This window comes from Canis lupus, chromosome 8 (genome assembly GCF_048164855.1).
Source record: "Canis lupus baileyi chromosome 8, mCanLup2.hap1, whole genome shotgun sequence".
Lineage (NCBI taxonomy): Eukaryota > Metazoa > Chordata > Mammalia > Carnivora > Canidae > Canis > Canis lupus.
Window position 1 is genome coordinate 44,396,426 of NC_132845.1, and position 23,316 is coordinate 44,419,741.

Here is a 23,316-nt window from a genome sequence, read left to right on the forward strand (position 1 = left end):
TTATGTATACTATAATCTCCTAACAGTGGTTCTCAAGTGAGGCAATCTGGACCCCCAGAGACACCTGGCTGTGTCTAGAGACATTTCTGGTTGTCGGGACTGCAGGGAGTGGGCATGACTGCAGGGATGACACTGACATCTGATCACACTAGAACAGACCCCTAAAACCAAGAATGATGCGCCCAAAAAGGCAACAGTGCCAAGGTAGAGAAACCCTGCCCTTTATCTACATCTGTGCCTCATCCCAAGCCTTCCCCCCCCCCAAAAAAAACACGTGCAGAAATATTCGTTTAGAATTGCTCTGTGGAACTAGACAGGGAGCTCTCTGCCTGGGGTAAGCCAGTTACTGCTCAAGTGACTGGAAGCCCTCTCTGATTCACACCGGGCCCACCGGGCCTGGCTGCACCTTCCCAACTGCACGCTCTGAATCACTTTTGGCATCTCCGGTGTCTGAAATGAAACCAAGAGCCCAGCAACCAAAGAGACCACACCCACACCGTTGCCCTTGATCTACGGTGGGAAGCGCACTCCACAGGTAACAAAGCAGCGGGGTTTAGACCACGCCTCTTTACCTTCCTCAGATATTGCCTCAGCCAGCTGCCAGGGGGTAAACCGCACTGTGAGAGAACTCTCAACTACGGCTGCAGTTTCTCATGGAGGCTGAACTTTTGGCAGGAGGTCTGAACAGCAGTCCTTCTGGTGGCGCAGCCCGGGACTGATGGTTCCTTTCAATTGCCCCGTTACTCCCCTGGGAAGGACACAACCCTCATGAGGATTGATGGACAGGCTTTTGACAGAACATGGTTTTATATTACACTGCAAGATTCCAGGGACTGCATAAAGCGATTACTGGCTGCTATCGACTCACGATTTTGACCTTGCAAATAAATGTACAGGTCACCTATCTGATAAATTATATAGAAGAAATGGCCTCAAAAGAAAGTGATTTCCTGGGCACAAAATGTCCATGCATATACCTCTGCATACACGTTTGGCACAGAAGATATAGACCAAAAGTTAGTGTGGGAGAATGAAACCCAAAGCTCGATTCTAATTTCACACCTAATGGGAGCGGGGAGGAATTACCAGCTACAGACAACTACAGTAAGAATGCAATGGAAACCCAAGTTCCAATGTCTAGAAGTATCTTGCTGCAGATAAAAAGGAAAGGAGAGTAAGATACACTTGTTCTGAACACTAACAGTGGCTGGGAAATTGCAAGCCTGAGTAAATCCCCATCTGCTACAAACTTCTGTATTTAAACCTTCTTGCCTAGGCTGGGGAGAACCACCTTACCCTGAAATAAGCAGGTAATCTTGAAATTCAAATCCAAAACGGGCTCCTAAATTTTCTTCGGATATAGACCTCCTGAAAACTAGCTATGCCTAAGAAACTCAGAAGTACTCAAGGAAGAAATGTGTTTCTGATTGTTTTCTGCCCAATGCAAGTAAACAAACCACAAGTACTCACCATCCTCCATATCTTCCTCTGTGTTGTTGTGCCCATCACTCATGGCTACATTCCCGTTGATAACAGGGTTTTGAGTAATTCTTGGTGGGTCATCTGTGTCTCCAGCTTTAAAAAAAAAAAAAAAGAAAAAGAAAAAGAAATTCCATGGTTTTTACCTTTAGGTCTTGAATTAAATAAATAAAAACATATTTGTACTTCTGACGATTTCTAGTCACTAATATGATCCAAATGTGCCATAATAAACATGCCCTATCCCAAAAGGTATTTACTAATATGTTTACTACGAATTTTCATTGCTTTCAAAATGCTAAATGGGACACGAACAACCAGTATACCACATTTGCTCCATTTGCAATGATATTTTGAAATAGGCTTCCTACTCATTAAAACTCAACCCCAAGAGGCACCTGGGTTAGTCAGTGAAGTGTCTGCCTTCAGCTCAGGTCAAGCTCCCTGCTCAGCTGGGATCCCACTTCTCCCCTTCCCACTGTTCCTCTCCCCGCTCATGCGTGCTCTCTCTCTCTCTCTCAAATAAATAAAATACTTTTAAAAATAAAAATAAAACTCAATCCTAGAAAAAACATGGTTAACTAAATACATACATAGCAACGTGCAATGGAACTTTCTACCACATGTTAATGCTTTAAAACAGCAAAAAACTGTGAGTCCTAAAGTGCCATTGGACAATTATTGTAGTAACTGAAGTATAAATCCATGCAAAAACCAGAATGGGGGAGGTGGGGCAGAAGGTATGTGAAAGGGGGTCCCTAGGAGGATTGAGAAGCACATAAAAAGATGTGCTACAGATTTCTAAATGCTTGCTGAAATATGGCTTGACAAACATTTATATATAATCAAAGGCATGGATTCAAAACTCTGAAGCAATGAATGGCAAATATCATTCTCATCTCTATTTAAAAGCAATCTTCTTACACTGATGTAGGTCGTTGGCTTAAAAGGAAAAAAACAAAACAAAATGCTAGGTCAAGTGTTGGGATTTAAATAGCCTTCGGTGGCAAACAGGGTCCATCTTTCATATGTAAACCCTCTCCTTCTTCCACATGTCAGAACAGCTCACTGCAACTAATGTGGCCCCCTTATGTTTCCTGTATGCATTCTGACTGAAATCAACAGTCTCAGCTACAAATAGGAGATGCGGTTTTTAAAACAGCTACCTAAGTGTGTCCTAGGCCTTCAACTTTTCAAAACATTTCCCCCATCAGATCGTCAGCGGGTCTGATTCAGCACCACGGACAGCACCCTCCCCGTTCCCCTCTAGACACTCTCCCAAACCCCCAATTATCAGATTACATCTCTCAAGTAATTCCTGAATATAAACCATGTCTTTCCCCCTTAAGCATCTCAAAACACAACTCAGAAATCCTTGGAGGCCAAGAAACCAGTATTACCAAATTTGTGTCACTTCTAATCCTGATACTCTTGTTTTATTAACTATTATCAATATATACAATTAACACTTGTATTAAAGTTATTTTTAAAAACAGACGTCTGGGTGGCTCAGTGGTTGAATAGTCTACCTTTGGCTCAGGGCATGATCCTGGCATCTGGGATCAAGTCCCACATCCGGCTCCCTGCGAGGAGCCTGCTTCTCACTTTGCCTATGTCTCTGCCTCTCTCTCTCTGCGTCTCTCATGAATAAATTAAAAAAAAAAAAAAACCTTAAAAAAATAAAAATAGAAACAAACATATACATTTTTTTTAAAATATTTTATTTATTTATTCATGAGAGACACACAGGGAGAGAGAGGGGCAGAGACACAGGCAGAGGGAGAAGCAGGCTCCATGCAGGGAGCCTGATGCGGGACTCGATCCTGGGACTCCAGGATCATGCTCTGGGCTGAAGGCAGGCACTAAACCGCTGAGCCACCCAGGGATCCCCAAACATATACATTTTTGAAATGGTTCCTCCACCATCATACCCTCACGCAAACACACAAAAAAAAACCTGGGGTGGGGGGTGAGGAAGAGAAATCCTTTTTGAAGTTGCTTAATTAGCTAAAACTCTAAACTCTTAAAACATATGTGTTTAAAAAGCAACATGAAAGATACGGTACTTTGAAATGTCTTTTATACACATTTATCATCCTAAATTAACATCAAACCATCATTAAAAATATTTTAGGGCAGCTCCCGTAGCCCAGTGGTTTAGCACTGCCTTCAGCCCAAGGTGTGATCCTGGACACCCGGGATTGAGTCCCACGTCAGGCTCCCTGCATGGAGCCTGCTTCTCCCTCTGCCTGTGTCTCTGCCTCTCTCTGTGTGTGTCTGTCATGAATAAATAAATAAAATCTTTAAAAAAATATTTTATGAGGAAAAACCCCTATGAAGCCCTATGAAATAGATTATGGCACATTCCACCAATAGAAATATTATGCAGCAGTGTTTTATAAAAGTTCTCAATGTACCCATATGCAAAGTTCTCTAAGCTATGCTAAGTTACAAAAAAGAAAAAGATACTAAGCAACCTTTGGTTATAAAAGACAGTTTGTTGGAATAAGAACAAATTCTCATTTCCCTTTACATGATAAACATTGGAAGGGCACATAAAGTATTAAAAGGCTCTCCAGAAGCACTGGTAGTAGGAGTCTGCACTATACACAGACTCACATCACATGAATATACCATAAATCTTAAAATACTTTGCTTGATGTATGCCTGGTATTTTAATTTAGTTCCTCGGTTGAAATCTCTCCTACTACAATTGCCTTAAAATACAGTTTTTAGTGCATGACTGCAAAAACAAAAATCTCTATACAAAATAGAGCATCACACCTGTAACAAGGATGCTATGTAAATGTAAGCAGTCTATAAACCACAGCAGGTCATAGAATTCTCCAAATGACCTGTAATCCTGAAGATTCTGAGATCCAAGTGAATTCAGATTATAACTGAAACAAGGTATCTTCTTTAAAAGATACTTGAAATAAGAGTCCTTTTTTTTTTTTTAAACCAGGAGTTATGGTAATTAAAAAAAAAAAAAGAAAAATCAAGATCAGACTGGAGCATCTGGGTGGCTCAGTTGGTTAAGTGCCTGACTCTTGATTTTGGCCAGGTTGTGATCTCAGGGTGGTGAGATGAAGCCCTGCATGGGGCTCCACGCTCAATGTGGAGTATGCTTTGCCCTCTCCCTCTCCCTGCACTCTCATGTGCTCTTTCTCTCAAATAAATAGATCTTTTTTTTTAGATTTCATTTATTTATTCATGAAAGACACAGAGAGAGAGAGAGAGAGAGAGAGAGAGCGAGAGGCAGAGACACAGGCAAAGGGAGAAGCAGGCTCCATGCAGGGAGCCTGACGTGGGACTCGATCCCGGGTCTCCAGGATCACACCCTGGGCTGAAGGCGGCGCTAAACCACTGAGCAACCTGGGCTGCCCTCAAATAAATAAATCTTAAAAAAAAAAAAAAAAAAAAATCAAATCAAGACCAAGTCAAAAGATCTATGGATCACAGCACTTGACTGTGTAGGGTAGGAAAAAAAGTGAGCCACAGTTTTTTGGAAGTAGGATTAACTACAGTGCACTGACAAAAATCTAATATTTTACAAATGAGGGATCCTATTCTAGTGTTAATTAAGACAGGATCATGGGGATCCCTGGGTGGCGCAGCGGTTTGGCGCCTGCCTTTGGCCCAGGGCGCGATCCTGGAGACCCGGGATCGAATCCCACATCAGGCTCCCGGTGCATGGAGCCTGCTTCTCCCTCTGCCTGTGTCTCTGCCTCTCTCTCTCTGTGACTATCATAAATAAATAAAAATTTAAAAAAAAATTATAAGACAGGATCAGTTGGCCCCTAAAGGCAAAGTAAGAGAGTTCTACATTTGAACTGAGGTTCTCCTGAGCAATATCCCACCTTTTTACACATCTGTACTGGTCTGTTCAATTTGCTCTTTTCTACCCTCCTTAAGCATGAAGATGGTGGTCCAAGCCAGTAGCTGTGAAATGACAAAAAGTCCCTGGTAGGTCCACCACGTACATGAGAATCTGGCCAATAACAGGCCCCACTGATGCTCCCAACCAACTGCCACAAGGCCTTGGTAGAAAAAGTTGGCAACTCAAGTCTAGCTCCTAAGGGACTGAATATCCAGTTAAAAAAAGCTCCTCATAAATGAGTTAATTCAGCAGGAGGATTAAATTTTTAATTAAGACACAGTAAATCCCTGGACCTGAATTCAATGATGAAAGCACCCAAAGCCCACAAAAACTCTGTATTAGACTTCCAGAAATATCTCAAATGGCTTCCTTCATTATCATCAAAGAAGTGCAAGATTGGCGTGTATATGCATTTATTGCTATACATACGGTGATCCTATTCCTGAATTTTAAGTCTCATCTAGTTGGAATTTCCCCAAATGTGTTAACTCTCATTTGGTCAAATCTGAACCACAGCACTACTTTTTTGACACACAATGGTCTCAAATAAGATTGGGAAAATGCTTGGTGAGCACTTCCAAGAACAATATGGCATGCTTCAAATAAAAAGACAAAAGGTCCCAAATGTGCCAAATATCTGAGGGGGAGAAGCAGTGATTATTTCAAAATATATTTATGACACTCAAATACAATCAAAGATCATTTCCATTACTTGAGACTGGTAAAGCTTAAGTACCAGAGGCACAATTTTAATATATATACAATAGGACACAAAATGCCTTTTCTGAAGACTAGAAATACACAGGAGGCTAGGGTGGTTGGTTACAGACCCAATACACTTCCTCCTCTTTCTACTGAGGAGCCCATGCTTATATTCAGCTTCCCTTCCCACTAACTTCCATTTGTGAGGTCATAACACAGTACCTACTCAACAAAGAACACTTGCCAATTGCTATGGAAATGAGGTGGTGCTAATTCAGCGTCTGAATCTCACTCCTGGATGAAATAAGAGCGAGCAGAATTTCAATTTGCTGGCTTTAACATTTTCTGTCACTTTACAAAAATTACTGAAACCTCTCCCCAAACAGCCCGAGATGAGGGGACAAACCAACACAGTTAAGACCTCGCAGCAGCCTTCCAAGTAAGAAATTCGTGTACCGCCACCAGGTGGTGCCTAGACCACAAAGATCCAGCCACACCTCAGATTCAGTCTCTGCTCAGGCCCCAGATTCCTCCTCAAACTTTCCAACTAGTGTGATACAAGCCAGTGAACAAAACACTAGCTCAGTTAAAAGGCTAGACTATATGGGTGCCAACACAGAGTACACAGTCTAACTCCAGTTCATCTGGAATTCCAAGTCAAAAGCCCTCTGACTTCTGTGAGTCCTCCTTACCTGGTCTCCTCTCCTGGCACCGAACTCAGTTTAAGGAACCTTACAGGGGATCGATCCCTGGGTGGCTCAGCGGTTTAGCGCCTGCCTTTGGCCCAGGGCACGATCCTGGAGACCTGGGATCAAGTCCCGCGTCGGGCTCCCTGCATGGAGCCTCCTTCTCCCTCTACCTGTGTCTCTGCCTCTCTATGTCTATCATGAATAAATAAATAAAATCTTAAAAAAAAAAAAGAACCTTACATAAAGTAGAGGTTATCATGGTAAATGAGAACACTGGTATCTCCCTGCATATTGATCTCTTAATTAACAATCCCAAATATGTTTAGTAGGGGCAGTTCAGAAATAACAGTACTGGTTCTGGAAATCCATTAGCACCTAATAAGAAGCCCCATCTGAGCCTCCCCCCAGTCACCTTCTTGTCCAAGCTTGTGATTCCCCGCCATGTCTGCATGGCTTGATAGTAGTGTCTGCAGGGGCTAGGGAGGGGAGGGTTCTCTCATCTCCACATCAGAGTGACTGCATAGAATCTCTAGGAGCTCCACCTCAGCATTCTTTTTGTTAAAGCCCCCTCCCCCCCCACACACACTCAATTCTTGGGTTCAGGACAAGGAATATATTCAAGCAATCTCATCAATTTAGATAATCACTTCCAAAAGGCAAAGTGGTCCAGAAACAGAAAGAGGATGTTAATGGGGAAAAAAGTCGACAGTGGGGTTACTATTACTAGGTTCCTCAGCTGCTGCTGTGGGTCCCTAACAGCGTGGGAACCTGGCTGAGGGGAACACAGACCTAGAGCTCATGTAGTACCTTTCTCCTGTAAACCCAGAATTCATCCAAAAGTGAAAGTTTACTTGAAAGAAGACAAAACAGAAAACCCTTAAGCATAAGAAGCAAGGAATGTAACTGATATTAAATTTTTATGTGGAAAATCTAGACATGAAGCATCCACCTCAGCAGCCTGCAATTCTCACACAATTCAAGGGAGAAAAGAGCCGCCTGAGAGCGAGCGTGGTCTGTGCTGGAGCAGGGCAGCAGAGGAAACAGGATGTCAAGTCTGCTGGAGTGTTTCATGAATCTGTAAAACTCCATTTACTTACTGAGCCCCCACTGAGTGCCAGGCCCAGTGCAGACATTCTCAGGTAACAACCACAAGCTCCCTTTACCAGTGGACTCACTGGCTTCAGGCTACAGCTGGACATGAGGGGCACTGTCCCCAGGGGAGCCCCGTCCACATTCTTGGCTCTTCCTCCAGAAGACCAGCTCTGCCCACGTGGTCTGTCCTCCAGAAGGAGTGCTCACTTCTTAGATACAGTACATGTTAGATGGAGCCCCCAAATGAACCCAGAGGCACCAGGCAGGAAGAAATAAAGTAAAAAGTCCTGAGGAAAGAGGCATGGTGCTGTTTTCTTTTTGCCGTTGTTGTTTATTTAAAAGAAAGGGGGGGGGGGATCCCTCGGTGACTCAGCGGTTTAGCGCCTGCCTTTGGCCCAGGGCCTGATCCTGGAGACCTGGGATCAAGTCCCACGTTGGGCTCCCCGCATGGAGCCTGCTTCTCCCTCAGCCTGTGTCTCTGCCTCTCTCTCTGTGTCTCTCATGAATAAATAAATAAAAAATCTTAAAATAAAATAAAAGAGAGAGAGAGAGAGAGAGCTGGGGAGGGGGGGCCAGCGGGAGAGAGAGAGAGAGAGAGAGATCAAGCCAACTCCCTGCTAAGTGCAGAGCCCAGTGCAGGACTCCATCTCATGACCCTGAGATCATAACCTGAGCTGAAACCAAGAGGCAGATGCTGACCTGACTGAACCACCCAGGCACCAGGGCCTGATGCTGTTTTGAAGGCTGAATTTCTTGATATGCTTTTTTAAGTGTCTACTCCCAACATAACCTATACTCCTACAAATTTCTACTAGATCACCCTGACTTAATTCTGTATTAAACATACTGTTGAGGGATTCCTGGGTGGCTCTGCCTTCAGCTTACGGCGCGATCCTGGGGTCCTGGGATTGAGTCCTACATTAGGCTCCCCGCATGGAGCCTGCTTCTTCGGCTACCTATGTCTCTGCCCGTCTCTCTCGTGAATAAATGTTTAGAAAAAAAAAAAAAAAACAACATACTGTTGAGATAACTGTGGATAACTGTTGAGATAACTATTTTTTTAAGATCTTATTTTTTTTTTAAAGATTTTATTTATTTATTCATAGAGACACAGCTAGAGAGAGAGGCAGAGACACAGGCAGAGGGAGAAGCAGGCTCCATGCAGGGAGCCCGATGTGGGACTCGATCCCGGGTCTCCAGGATCACGCCCCGGGCTGCAGGCGGCGCTAAACCGCTGCGCCACCGGGGCTGCCCAAGATCTTATTTATTTGAGAGTGAGCAAGCAAGAGAACATGGGAGGGCAGAGGGAGGAGACTCCCTGCTGAGCAGGGAGCCCCCATATAGGGCTCCATCCCAGAACCCTGGCATCACGACCCAAGCCAAAGGCAGCCATTTAACCAAAGGAGCCACCCAGTGTCCCATAGATTCACAATTATAGAAATAATAGAGATCCACTTCCCTTCACCCAGTTCCCCTGGCACCATTTTGGGAAATCATAGTTCTTTTTTTTTTTTTTTTTTTTTTTTGGGAAATCATAGTTCAATTCACAATCAGGACACCGACACTGATGCAACACACTAACCCTGTTACTGTTCACTTGAACTTGTAAGACATGCATAGGTGTGGCTGTCCAGTCAAGACATGAACAGTTCCAACATAAGGACCCTTGGGTTGCCCTTTTTTTTTTTTTTAGATTTATTTATTTATTTATTGAGAGAGAGAGAGAGAGAGAGAGAGAGAGAGAGAGGCAGAGACACAGGCAGAGGGAGAAGCAGGCTCCTTGCAGGGAGCCCGACGTGGGACTCGATCCTGGGTCTCCAAGATCACACCCTGGGCTGCAGGCGGCGCTAAACCGCTGCGCCACCCGGGCTGCCCTGGATTGCCCTTTTATAGCCACCCACACACCATCCCCTTTGTGCACACTCTTCTCCCATAACCCCTGGAAATGATGAACCTTCTCTGTCCCCATAATTTTGTCATTTCAAGAATGTTATATAAATGGATACAGTATATAACCTTTTGGAATGCCCTCCTCACTCAGCACAATTCCCTTGAGACTCAGGTCAACAACTGGTTTCTTTTTTTTTTTTTTTTTAATTTTTATTTATTTATGATAGTCACACACACACAGAGAGAGAGAGAGGCAGAGACACAGGCAGAGGGAGAAGCAGGCTCCATGCACCGGGAGCCCAACGTGGGATGCGATCACGGGTCTCCAGGATCGTGCCCTGGGCCAAAGGCAGGCGCTAAACCGCTGCTCCACCCAAGGATCCCAACAACTGGTTTCTTTATATACCGCTGAGTAGGATTCCATGGCAGGGACACACCATCTGAACCTGAGAACATCTGGGCTGTTTCCAATTTGAGGCTATTACAAACAAAGCTGCTATAAACATTTTTGTGCAGGTCCTGGTTCTATATTTATTTTTACTTTTGGATTTGAAAGAATGAAATGCTCACAGTAGCAAGGCAGGAAGAACAGAGATGAATTAAGGGAAATGATTTGTCCACTCCAATCCTGATGTGAAGGAAGAAGTCACTGTCTTACGCATCCTCTTTCAGGCATCCTTACTATTCCTATATATGTGTATGCAGCAACGTACATGCGTTTTCTGATGAACAAAAAATGGTATTAACATTACACGAATAAACTAGAGCTACCCCAAGTCGGTACACATAAATATGCATAGGAACTTAATTCTGAATAGCACCCACAACATGCCATGATTTACTCAACCATCCTCGGACCAAGACTACCTCCAGTTATCTATTTTAGATTTTTTGCCACTTGAATGATGCCACCATCTGTACTATGATTTCGGTCCTGCTACATTTTATCACCAGGTTGTCGTTCCCAAACACGTTGGACTCCCCGCCACCGCCCACAACCAGTAGATAGCCAGACTCCTCCCGATGGCAACGAGTGGCAGAGCATCCAAGACTACAAGGCTGCCAAGTGACACAGAGCAATGTATCAGATGACCCACGTCCTGCGCAACGTTCATGCACTTTTCAGGAGAGCTCTTCCAACTCTTAGCCCCAGCTCCCTCATTCCTGCTTTGGAGAATTCAAATACAACTCATCTGTTGATGCTCTGGCCCACAGCATAAATCCTAATGTACAGGACCTAGAACTAAGCTCACTGAGAGGAGCAAAGTGATAGCTGATAACCCAACAACAGTGAGAGGCAGAGCGCAGGGCTGGCTACAGACAGAGGCAGACCAGGAGACAGAGCAGGCGACTGATGCGTGGGACCCCACAAGTGGCACAGGGAAGGCAGTCCTGAGCAGGCCCCTGTGCAGGGGAGGGAGAGGCGGGACACTCCCCAAGTAACCAGAGACCCCTGAGAGCTGGGAAATGCTCCTGGCAAACACAGTATCTGGGAAGCCTCAGAAGCTATGGAGTCAACTCCAGGCCCTCTGGGGGATTCTTCTAGGGCAACACTGGGCCTCAGGCAGAACATGGAGGTCACAAAGGGGTGACAGTCACCCAAGGAGACAATAAGGTGAGGATGGTGGGCCCTAAGGCCTCTGCAACTGGCCTCTCTCTTCCAGGAAAAGAGTGGTCCCTAAGAGTGACCACTCCTCCCAGCCACCGGGTGCAAAGCAGCAGGTGCTGACCAGGAATGCTGCCTGTTTGCCACCCTCGCCTCCCCAGTCACAAAGACCACACACCTGGGGACCGGGAGGAAACACAGATGCCTCCCTGCCAGCTCTCCTCCGTGCCTGGCGAGGAAAGGGGAGCCTCTCAGACGCAGTTTCTGAATGAGGTCCTAGATGGCAAGCTTCAACTGTGCTTCAAAAAGTTCCTCCCTAGTCCATCATCATTACATTACCAGGGATTCAATACATCTCCCTAAAACACGGGCATGCCCTGGGCGCCTGCAATTACAGTAACTACTAACTAAAACAACACCTTCATTACTTCCTTGCTGCGTGCCGTCCTTTCCAGGTGGGGGAGGAGGTTGAACAGCAGGCACCTGAGGCCGGGCAAGGCAGAGCCGGCACCTTTCTCAGTAGTCAGTCAACCTACTTATCGAGTGTCCCCTCTGTGCCCAGAGCTGGGCTGGGCCTTGGGGTTCAGGAGGGAACAGAGAGATAAGCCCCCTGGTCTCCTGCTGCTCGCTTTCTTGTGGGAGGAGACAAGAAGGGACAACTGCCAAGACGGGAGGAGAGAGCACAGTCACAGAGCCGCAGAACACTACCTCGTGGGAACAGGTGACATCTGCGTGGAGACCCCAGAGTGCAAAGGAGCCAGGCTGGCAGAGACCCCAGAGAAGCACACCCTGGACAGAGCCAACAGGGACAAGGGCACTGGGCGAGGGGAAAAGAGGAAGAGGAGGTCCAGATAGAAGGCAGGCAGGGCCAAGGCCACGGAGGGCCCTGATGGCTACAATAAGGGCTCGCTAGCAGGGCAGGCCTCCCGTGCCCTTCAGGGCATTGCGACCTGAGATGGTCCCAGTTCCCAGACCAGGGCCACCACCCCCAAGCATCCACCTGGTCGAGCCTGTCCCAACCATCACAGGCAGGTGGGTTCCATCAGAAGCTCCTCTGCGTCCACAGAGGATGTGGATGAGGTGGTTTGGTTTTGTTACTGTTTTTTTTACTATCTTGCCCCCGGGGCTAGCCTGCCAGTACTGTTAACAATGAAACCATGGCTTAATCAATACCACAACTCTAAAGTGTCTGGTTTTACTCCTTTTATGATTTTATATACAATTTGGCTATATGCGTCCCCCATGAGGCTGGCTGGGAGCCCACTTTCAAGTGCAGTCCTGTCCTACTAACCAGGGAGGTCTCTGGTCCTCTGCCGTTGGTGGGCCACTGCAGGGCCCAGGGGCAGTGCACACACAGCTTCATGGAGCCTGAAGGTTCAAAGCAGACCCACTGTGTTGAGACCTGACAACTCTATACCCTGAAACAATCCTGATTTAAATTAGGTATATGAAAATAAAACCCCCAAAGACAGCCATATATAAATTTGTGTACCTTAAATAAAAATATTTGTTTGGGGCCTCCAGTCTGGCTTGATTATGTAAAAAAATCATCTATTCCCAAGAGGATCGCCCTAACTGCCAGTCATATCACACACTCTGGCGACTGGCGTGAATGCTGGCAGGCACGGAGAGGGCTACACTGCGTGGCTGAAGAGCTTGTAATTATGTCTGTGTTGCTTGCTCACACACACTGTCCTGTTCCACAGAAAAAGAGAAATGCCACTTATCTGCTTGTACAGCACAGACCACTTGTGGAAAAGAAAAGGAAGTCCCAGCATGCCCAGCAGAGACCGAGTTTCAGGGAAGCCACAGGACAAAGGTGGGAAGTATTTGTATCACACAATGGCCAAAGGATTAATATCCAGAATACACACAGTTCCTAAAACTCCAGAAGAAACAACCCAACAATGAATGAATGAATGAATGAATGAATGAATGAAACAACCCAACTACCACAAGGGAGAAATTCATAAAAAATACAAATGACTCTGGTGCCTGGGTGGCTCAGTTGGTTAAGCATCTGCCTTTGGCTCAGGTCATGATCTCAGGGTCCTGGGATCGAGCCCTGCACTGGGATCCCTACTCACCGGGGAGTCTAGTCTGCTTCTCTCTCTCCCTCTGTCCCTCTCCCCCACCTGTGCATGTGCTCTCTCTCTCTTCTCAAATAATAAAATCCTAAAGAAAAAAATATACATACAACTAATACATATGCTCAACTTCTCTAAGGCGAAACCACTGTTTATGTACCAGATTAACAGTGAAAAATACTGGAAATGCACACTGATGGAGAGTGTCACAAAATGAGTGGTGTCAAATGGCTGTCAACTATTCAACCCAAAAGCTGTATTTATTAAAACCAAAAAGCTGAATATCCTTTTATTCAAATGTCATTCCTAGGAATCTATTCCAAAGAAAACTAACATCCATGTCCAAAGATCTAGACAAGCATTTCTTACAATGAAACACCATTTTTTTTACAGAGAACAGTTAATGCCTAATACGAAGGGTTACATATAGTATGAAGTGTCCAGAACAGGCAAATGTATAGGATGCTGATCAGAGGTTGCATGGAGCTGGAGGATGGGAAGGCAGGAGGGGTCATGGCGAGGGAGTGCAGGAGTTTCTTTTTGGCAAAAAAAATCTTCCAAGATTGACTACGGTGACAGCTGCACAACTCTGTAGGTATGCTAACTGCCACTGCATTGTCCACTTGGGATGAGAGAACTGCAAATTGTATCTCAATAAAGCTGTATCTAAAATGAGAAGAGCACTTAATAGAAATAAGCTACTTTGCATGGGGACAGAGTTCTGAGGGCTCCCGCAACAGCAAATGATGTACTAAACAACTGAGTCACGTCAGCTGAAACACACTTGTTCTACTTTCTGCAGTATTGGTCTAAAAAGAGTAAACATTTTGGTATTTTAAAATTTTAATTATCTACAAAATTTACTTATGTGTAGAAGTTCACTTTACACTCATGTAGTTTTAAAGAAAGTAAAACTGTAGTTAAGGGGGTATCCCACCAAGACAGGCATCCCTGAGTTACCAGGACGTCCCTACAGAATGAGTGAGGCAAGTGTATGTATCCACGACATAACGACGTAGACCCACTAGACCCACCAGACATTAAGCGCACAATGTTTACTTCTGGGGAATGGCATCTTTCTTCCTTGCCATCTTGCTTCCATGTTGTTAGTTTAGAAGGTTCAGAGAATACTTACTATCTTTTAACAATGTAAAAACACACACAGAGCAAAACAGAGAACAAAGGGTACAAACCAAATACGTCCTAACACCAGCCCAAGAGTCCTTAGAAGGTACACCAGAGAAGGAAAAAGAGGGTGTACTGGCGGCACATGCAGAGTCAGGAAGGAGTGGGAGTTCTGGGACAGTCACGGAGCAGAGATTGCCTCAACTATTTGTGGTCTGGAAGCTGTCTACACCTTGGCAGATGGCAGCATCTTTTTAATGTCTGGATTTCCCTTAAGAACTTAAAAAAAAAAAAAAAAAAAAAGGATTCTAGGGGCTGGGGGTGAGGTCAGACACAGAGGAGAGATTTTAAGCAAACTCCTGATTGTGCTAATTAAAACTTTTAAAAAGTAGGGACACCTAAGTGGCTCAGTGGTTGAGCGTCTGCCTTTGGTTCGGGTCGTGATCCTGGGATCCGGGATCAAGTCCCGGATCAGGCTCTCTGCATGGAGCCTGCTTCTCCCTCTGCCTGTGTCTCTGCCTCTCTCTCTCTCATGAATAAATAAAATATTTAAAAAAAAATTTTTTTAGGTAGTCAAATAGAGCCATTTCAAATGGGTTCTCTATTTGAATAACACCACAAAGAGCAACCTAGAGGGGCCCCTGGCTGGCTCAGTTGACAGAGCATGTAGCTCTTGCTCTCTGTCAGGTCATGAGTTCAAGCCCCATCTAGGGGGTAGAAAGAACTTTTCAAAATAAACATAAATAAGCAAACAGCAACCTAAGATAGAACCCTAGGTTGTTTCTGGATTCCTTAACACACTGGAGCAGGCTGATCACCACTCACCACACCTCCTTCTTGCCCTCCTGTTGAACAGACCCACCAGAGCTATCAAGAAACAGCCACATTCAAGACTTTGTAAAACACCAGTGGCCACAGAAATTGTTTAAACTGTTCCTAGGAGGAAGACTAGTTTCCCAGAGAACAGCAAAGGAAATGTGGTTTAAAAAAAAAAAAAAAAAACCATGGGGACAAGACACTTCAGTCCACAAACCAGTGGAGACCTTGACCTGCTGTGCACAAGCAACGTCCCTTTGAGAACTGGACATTCAAAAGGCAGGGTCATTAGAAGAGGAGACAACATGCTCGTGGACTGAAGACTCCTAGTCAACATATCAGCTCTCTACAAACTCGTCCTTCTGTTTGAACACAATTCCGGTCAAAATCCCAAGATTTTTTTTATACTTACAGATAAGCTGATTCTAAGTTTTTGTGGAAAAATGAAGGAGATACATACAGTAAATTAAACAATTTTGGAAAGAACACAGTTTGAGGAATTATACCACCCGATTAAACTCACTCAAAAGCTTCAGTAATCAACATGGCAACCAAAGTAATCACAGAAGAGTATTGTCTGGGATCCCTGGGTGGCGCAGCGGTTTGGCGCCTGCCTTTGGCCCAGGGCGCGATCCTGGAGACCCGGGATCGAATCCCACGTCGGGCTCCCTGCATGGAGCCTGCTTCTCCCTCTGCCTATGTCTCTGCCTCTCTCTCTCTCTGTGTGACTGTCATGAATAAATAAATAAAATCTTAAAAAAAAAAAAAAAAAAGAAGAGTATTGTCTTAGCCAAGGAATGAGCACAGAGATGACAGGACAGTAGAGTCCAGTAACAGACCCACACAAATGTTACTATTTTTGACAAAGGGGTAAGCAACTCAATGGAAAAGGAATAGTCTTTATAACAAATAGTAAAGGAACAGCTGGACATCCATAAGCCACAAAAAGGAATCTCCACCACACACGTTACACAGAAACTAACTCATAATGGAGCTTAGATATAAATATAAAACCTAACACCATAAGACTTTAAGAAGAAAACACGTGGGATGGGGCAAAGAATCCATACAAGAACATTTTGACAAGCTAGACTTTGCTAAAACTAAAAGGTTTTGCTCCGACCATATGAGAAAGGACAAGCTACAGATTAGGACAAAATGGGTGTATATCACTTCCCTGACCGAGGGCTTGCATCTCAAATACTTAAAGGGCTCTCAACACTTGACAGCAATCAAACCACCCAATACTTGAAAGGACACTTCAAACAGGATATAGGGATGGCAAATAAGCACATGGAAAGTTGTCTGACTGTTAGGTGTGTGCAAATGAGAACCACAGTAAGGTATTACTACCCACACACTTGGGTGCCTAAAACTTAAAATACTGACAATATCAAGTGCTGACAAGGATGTGGACCAACCGGCTCTCTCATACAATAATGTGGGACGCAGATGGCACAGCAGTCAGAGTTTAGCAGTTTGGTGTAAGGTTCACATACTGTGCCAGACGACCCAACCATTCTGCATCTTACTCTAAAGAAAGGAAAACTCCGTCCACACAAAACCTGCCACAGATATTTAGAGTGGCTTCATTCATAACTGACCAAATACTGGAGGCAAGCCAGATGTCTTTCCATGGGAACAGGGATAAACCCTGGTGCACGTGTACATGGGAATACTACTGAGCCACAGAAGGGAATGAAGGACTGACACACCCAGCGTGGATACTACCCTGAAGAAAGCAGCCAATCTAAAAGTTTACATGGTATGACTCCTTTTACATGACATTTGCAAAATGACAAAACAGTAAGGGACAGAGGACATATCAGTGGTTGCCAGGGGTTTGCACTAGATGGAAGATGTGACTACACAGGAAAAGCCTGAGGAGCATTTTGCAGGGAGGGAACCGCTATGTATCCTGATTGAGGTGATGGTTACACAAATCTGTACAGGTGTTAAAGTCACAGAAACCCGCCTGCAAGTCAATTTCACTTTATAGTAATTTAAAAAACAAAAGGGAAAAAAATTCATCTGTAGGGCAGAGATAAGAAATAACCTACTAACTCTTTAAAACAACACTCCCTGGATATATGGTTTCAGATCCTTTTAACTATCTGGGAAAAAGAGAACTAAAAGATTTTATACAAAAGATGGACGGTCTGAATCTTCTTTGCCCCAAGACCTTCAGATGGTCTTGTACAAAGCAGTGCACAAATGTCTGCATCAAATTTTTTTTTGGGGGGGGGGGGGGGAGAAGGAGCTGCAAATGTGAAGGAGCCAGGGAAGTGAGAGCTCAGAACTGAAAGCCAGTATGTTTAATAACAGGCGCATACTATGTGTCAATAAACTGAGGAACATCAAGAAGTGTGCTGTTTTACAAATCATGTTTAAATCCAGAATGATGGACGCCTGGGTGGCTCAGCGGTTGAGCGCCTGCCTTTGGCTCAGGGTGTGATCTCGGAGTCCCGGGTTCGAGTCTCACATCTGGCTCCCTGCATGGAGCCTGCTTCTCCCTCTGCCTCTCTCTCATGAATATATAAATAAAATCTTTTTAAAAATAAAGTGAATCCAGAATGATTTCCCAATGAGTTCCAACTGTTCCATACAAGCTCCTGGAAAATAGAGAAAGTGGCGAGGGGGAGGGAGCATGGAGGAGAGAAACAAAACAGATATTAACAAGTGGAATGGTAGCCCTTATAAAGGGTTAGAAAGGAAAATAATAAAAATTACAAGTTATTTTTGGTTTAAGTGCTCCCTCCTTGAATTCTCATGCAATCTGTTACTCATCTTAACAGGATCATCTTATAAACACCTGCAAGTGATGGGGAGAAGATGGACAAATCTGGTGCCCACACCCCTGTCCATGGCACTTCCCCATCACAGGGGGCCAAACAACAACACCTGCTCCCACCCGATGGCAGCGGCCCATGCACATAAAGTGGCCACCCTGCTGGTGGGGACAGTCAGGCTACCCTAAATACCACCCAACCATCTTCACCCATGCTTCTGGGAAGTATTAAGACTTTTCATACCTAACAGAAGTCACAGCTCTCTTTTTTTTTTTTAATTTATTTTTTATTGGTGTTCAATTTACCAACATACAGAATAACCCCCAGTGCCCGTCACCCATTCACCCCCACCCCCCGCCCTCCTCCCCTTCTACCACCCCTAGTTCGTTTCCCAGAGTTAGCAGTCTTTACGTTCTGTCTCCCTTTCTGATATTTCCCACACATTTCTTCTCCCTTCCCTTATATTCCCTTTCACTATTATTTATATTCCCCAAATGAATGAGAACATATAAGGTTTGTCCTTCTCCGACTGACTTACTTCACTCAGCGAAGTCACAGCTCTCTTTGTCCCAAAGAGCTTTCTCGAATTGTAACTACAACCCTGTTCCCAATTAAGTAACAGCACAAGGTTGCTGGGACACATAAATGTGACTTAGGGGACTTACACTCATTTTTTTTTAAATGTTAACTGTACGGTGCAATGTGTCAATATTTACAAGATCTGGGTAACTCAGTGAATCAAACTTTTCCAAACGACCAATGAATCATATAGAAAAGGTCCATTCCAAGTATAAGACAGGGGTACCTGGGTGGCTGAGCTGGTTAAGCCACTCTTCATTTCAGCTTAGGCCATGATCTGAGGGTCCTGGGCTCTGCATTCAGCACAAATCTGCTTGTCCCTCTCTCCACCCCTCCACCCCCCTCCACTCATGCTCTTATTCTCTCTCAAATAAATACATACTTACATACATACATACATACATACCAATGAATCTTAGTATAATAATTAATTTGGGGACACCTAGGTGGTTCAGCAGCTAAGCATCTGCCTTTGGCTCAGGGTGTAATCCCAGGGTCCTGGGGTCAAGTCCCGCATTGGGCTCCCCACAGGGGAGCCTCCCTCTGCCTATGTCTCTACCTCTCTCTCTGTATTTCTTATGAATAAATAAAATCTAAAAAAAAAAAAAAAAAAGTTACTTTGTAGGGTTTCAAACTGGCACACTGCAATTAACCTTAAGAAGCTACCAAATTTGGTGTAGTATCAAAGAACTGTCACAATTATCTTAAAAGGCTATTAAACTACTGCTCCCTTTATGAACCAGACACCTCTGTAAGACTGGGTTTTCTATTTCCACTAAAATACAGTGCAAGTGATAGAAAGCAGAGGCAGAGAGAAAGCAGAATCCAGCTGTCTTCTATTAAGCCAGACAATAAAGAAATTTGTAAAAATATAAAAATAATGCCATTCCTCATTAAATTTTTTTTGTTTGGGAAATATTTATTTCCTATAAAATGCACATTATTTGTGTTGCCATGTATTGGTTTATTATTCCTAAATGAGTAAGACTGGTCATAGTTATAGCTTTTTAAGACAGCAAATAGTGACAGATATAACCCACTACCTGAAAGCTCTTTGGGGTTCTCATCAATTTTAAAACTGTAACAGGATCCCAGTAACAAAAAGTTTGACAGTCCGAAGGCCAGACCAAATGGTGGATTTGTGTGGTGTGCTGAGTTAGCTACACTCCAGTGTACACACCCATGTGCCCTACCTCAGGAGCCACCATACTAGCCATCTGGAAGGTGGAGGCCATGGAGCCCACATCCCTGTAGGCGTGGGGGTTTCCCTGCCTGCCAGGCTGCTAGGGAACCTGGAAGTCAGGAGACGCTCACAGGGATGTGGCTCCAGCTCAGCCTCACTTACCCTGCTTCCCACTAACACTAACCGTCCCTCGCAGACTACATGCCCAATGGACTCCAGCACCATTAGCAACAGGCTGTGAGCAGGTCCCACGGTTGTGCATGGTAAAATCTAACAAATCCCTCAACTCTACTGCTACTCTGCTTGAACCCTCAAATGACACTGCTATCCCCACCCTGCACAACCCAGTTAACTCAATGTAGTACTGAAGCGCATGCAGAACCACAGAAAAAAGTTCCAAATCCCTTTAAAACATGTTGACGAAAACCTAGTGCAGATGACAGAACCAGGAGAGCCCACACATCTGCCTGAGCCAACGCACACGAGTGAGGCTCCACACGACGGCACATGGATACAACTCTGCGGTAGAGAAAGCAGACAACAGGACTCTTGGCGCAAGAAGCTGGACACAAAACAACACATAATGTAGGATTGCACTTATAGGAAACGTTGGGAAGCTATCTGAAGGGAGAAGAGACTGCTGACCACAGAGGCTGTAGGGAGAAGGGAGTGTCCCTAATGAATATAGGATCTCATCTGGGGGTAATGAAAATGTTCAAAATCTGATTGTTGAGGGTTGAACAACTGACTATACTGGAGCCCACTGGATGGTATGCGGTCAATGGGTGGATGGTGATGTATGTGGATTATGCCTGGACATAAGCTGCTATTTTAAAAATCATGGTGACTAACACATTTTATCAAAAGACTTCTAGAAGGGTGGTGTAAATCTAACCATTTATAACTGTTACCAAAGCAGGTAAAATCAAGAGTTAGCGTTAAACATTGTGGCATGTTCCCATCTGATTGAAACTAAAATACAAAAATGCAGTGCACCGAATGGTCTGTACTCCCTGGAGAGAAACTACTGTTCACAGCACAGAAATCGACCCAGGCTCTCCCCTGGTCCTCTGACCTCAAAGTCTGATGGGGAACAAAGCAAGCAGCCAGCACACAGTATGTTAATTACACTACAATGACCACGTCCCGGAAGTACAGAGGTGCCATTCCTAGCATCTACCAGAAGCCTTGCCTCTGGCTTTCACCTTAAATTCCCTGGAACACACGCTAGGCATCCAGGCACCAGTCCCTCTCAGCCCACTCCCCAGCACCATCGTGCCAGGTCTCCCTGTTTCCCCACAGCCGATGTAATCTTGCTCTTCACTTCCAGAACCCTACCTCCTCACCTCTGGTGGCACTCGCTTTCTACCCTGCAGTAATTATGTGCGCACAGGACCTATCTATGTCCCGATGACTTTCCTTAAGCAAAGACATCTTATTACTTTTGTGTCTTTGCGAACCACCCCCACCGCCCAAGGCCCTGATTGCAAGATTACCAGCAAGTCTGCACTCCGCTGAGCCGGTTTGGGGGAACCTTCTTCCTCAGTAATTACAGAAGAAAATGCTTGGTTTTCCATTGTGCCAGCCGATCCTGTTCAAGGCAGCATGCACGAGAGAGGCAGAGCTAAAATTCAGCTCACAGGCTGGGGCCGCAGCATCCCTGCCCCATCGAATGTTCTGTGCTAATGGTCACATTCCAGAGCTGTGCCACCCAATACCAAAGTCAGCACCCCCATGAGGCAGCTCTGGAGCCCCTGAAAGATAACTAGCGAGACTGAGGAACTGAATATTTTTTGTATATATTTTTTTTACTGGAGTTCGATTTGCCAACATGTAACACCCAGTGCTCATTCCGTCTAGTGCCCCCCTCAGCGGAACTGAAGATTTAATTTTAATTCACTTCAATCTACTCGGCTGTGAGTGGCTACTGGCTACAGTACTGGACAGCATAAGGCTAGAAATCACTGCATCCCTCTAAGCCTTGGTCTCTTCAGCTGCAGAGCAGGGGGCTGGACAGATACTTTTCTGCGTGAAAGCAAAATTCTGTGACCAAGTACCTTCTGATAACATACCCAAAATGGACGCAGCATTTCAAGGAAAATAAAAGGCCTTAAAAAAAAACACAAACAAGCAAACAAAAAAAACAACGAAAGGACTTAATTCATCAAAAGAGAAAACAGACTGTAAGTAACAGCCTCCGATTCCCCAGGAAACACTGGCCCTAAAACATTGAGATGTGTTAGTAGTAGTCCTCCTTCTTGACATATACCCTCCAAGGTCATTCAGAACCAACTCTAAAGTCATCCTAACGACTCAGTAGCATGGCAGGGACCATGCCTTCCACATCACCCTTCAGTACTGGGACTGAGTACTGAAGATGGCCACCAGTACCCACCCATGCTGGGTAGCACACACACTGCTGTGTTGGATACACAGACGCTGACGCTGTGGGACTGGCACCAGGCACCGTGACGCTCACCTCAAGATGAGACGCACCCCCAACTAGGACACCTGAGAGCCACAGCACTTATCTGCATCTTCTCCCCCCCCCCCCGCCCCCCCGCAAGTCACCTTGCCTGAAGGCCTCAATTTTGCCTACATGCTGCTCAATGTGGTAGCAGCTACCTGGGCATCAATGCACGTTATCCTTTGTTCTAGACATCTTCACTCCTGGCCGCTTCCCCTTGAGGCCAGAATTTGCGTCTCCCATCTTCCTCTTTCTTTCCTGCAGAAACTCAAGGACAAATGATGACCAATAAATATCCTAAATCTATTATCTGAGCCACGAGTTGGAAACACCCATCTGGTGTGATGTCCAAAAATATATACTTTTGGAGGAAATTATAGAAATGAAAGATCCTGTGCTCACACAATAAAAGATCTTGTATTGCACTGTGTGAGCAGAGGGGACATTCAGGAAAGCTAAGACCAAAAGGCCACATTCACTTGAGTTGCCTTCAATCAGGTACGTAATAAGCAAAGACTAGCATCCAGCCATGTAAGGGTTTATTTAAAACTGTTCTGCTATAGTTTTTGACTGCTACAATCACTTTCCAAATTAAATGTGCTTCCCAAAGTAGCCTATGAATATATTTTTTCCCCTGAACCCCCTGTCAGGGAAAGACGCCCAGAAGGAAAAATTCAAAATATGCCATAAAAACAATGCCACACAGCTAGCTGGCAGCTAATGAGGCAAGGAGGGTGGCCACCCAGGTCACCCCGCTTCTTTGAGCCCCTGCCTCATTAAGGAATCCAGGGCTCTGGTACCCAGGTCCGCAGAATCAGGGACTCTGAAATGCAGTATAACTGTGCCCTCGGCCCCCACTAAGCCTTCTCAATTTCAATTTTTCATCTCTCCATATACCCAGAATCCTGAATGGTTTGCTTTGGGGATGATTT

The 23,316-nt window shown here is 44.9% G+C and overlaps 1 protein-coding gene across 3 annotated transcripts in view; it reads right to left on the reverse strand.

Moving 5' to 3' along the window:
• The window catches only part of USP7 (ubiquitin specific peptidase 7), a 65,274-nt gene that overhangs the window by 30,736 nt on the left and 11,222 nt on the right, over positions 1-23,316 (reverse strand). The window contains exons 1-2 of one of the 3 annotated variants that reach the window (XM_072835737.1): positions 7,163-7,309; positions 1,471-1,575 (exon numbers count right to left, since the gene is read on the reverse strand). In XM_072835737.1, the coding sequence (XP_072691838.1) occupies positions 1,471-1,575; positions 7,163-7,193 (136 nt within the window). In that variant the 5' untranslated portion in view covers positions 7,194-7,309. Of the gene's footprint in view, positions 1-572; positions 749-1,470; positions 1,576-7,162; positions 7,310-23,316 lie in introns of those variants that run through there. The other 2 variants (XM_072835738.1, XM_072835736.1) reach the window with 2 other exon arrangements.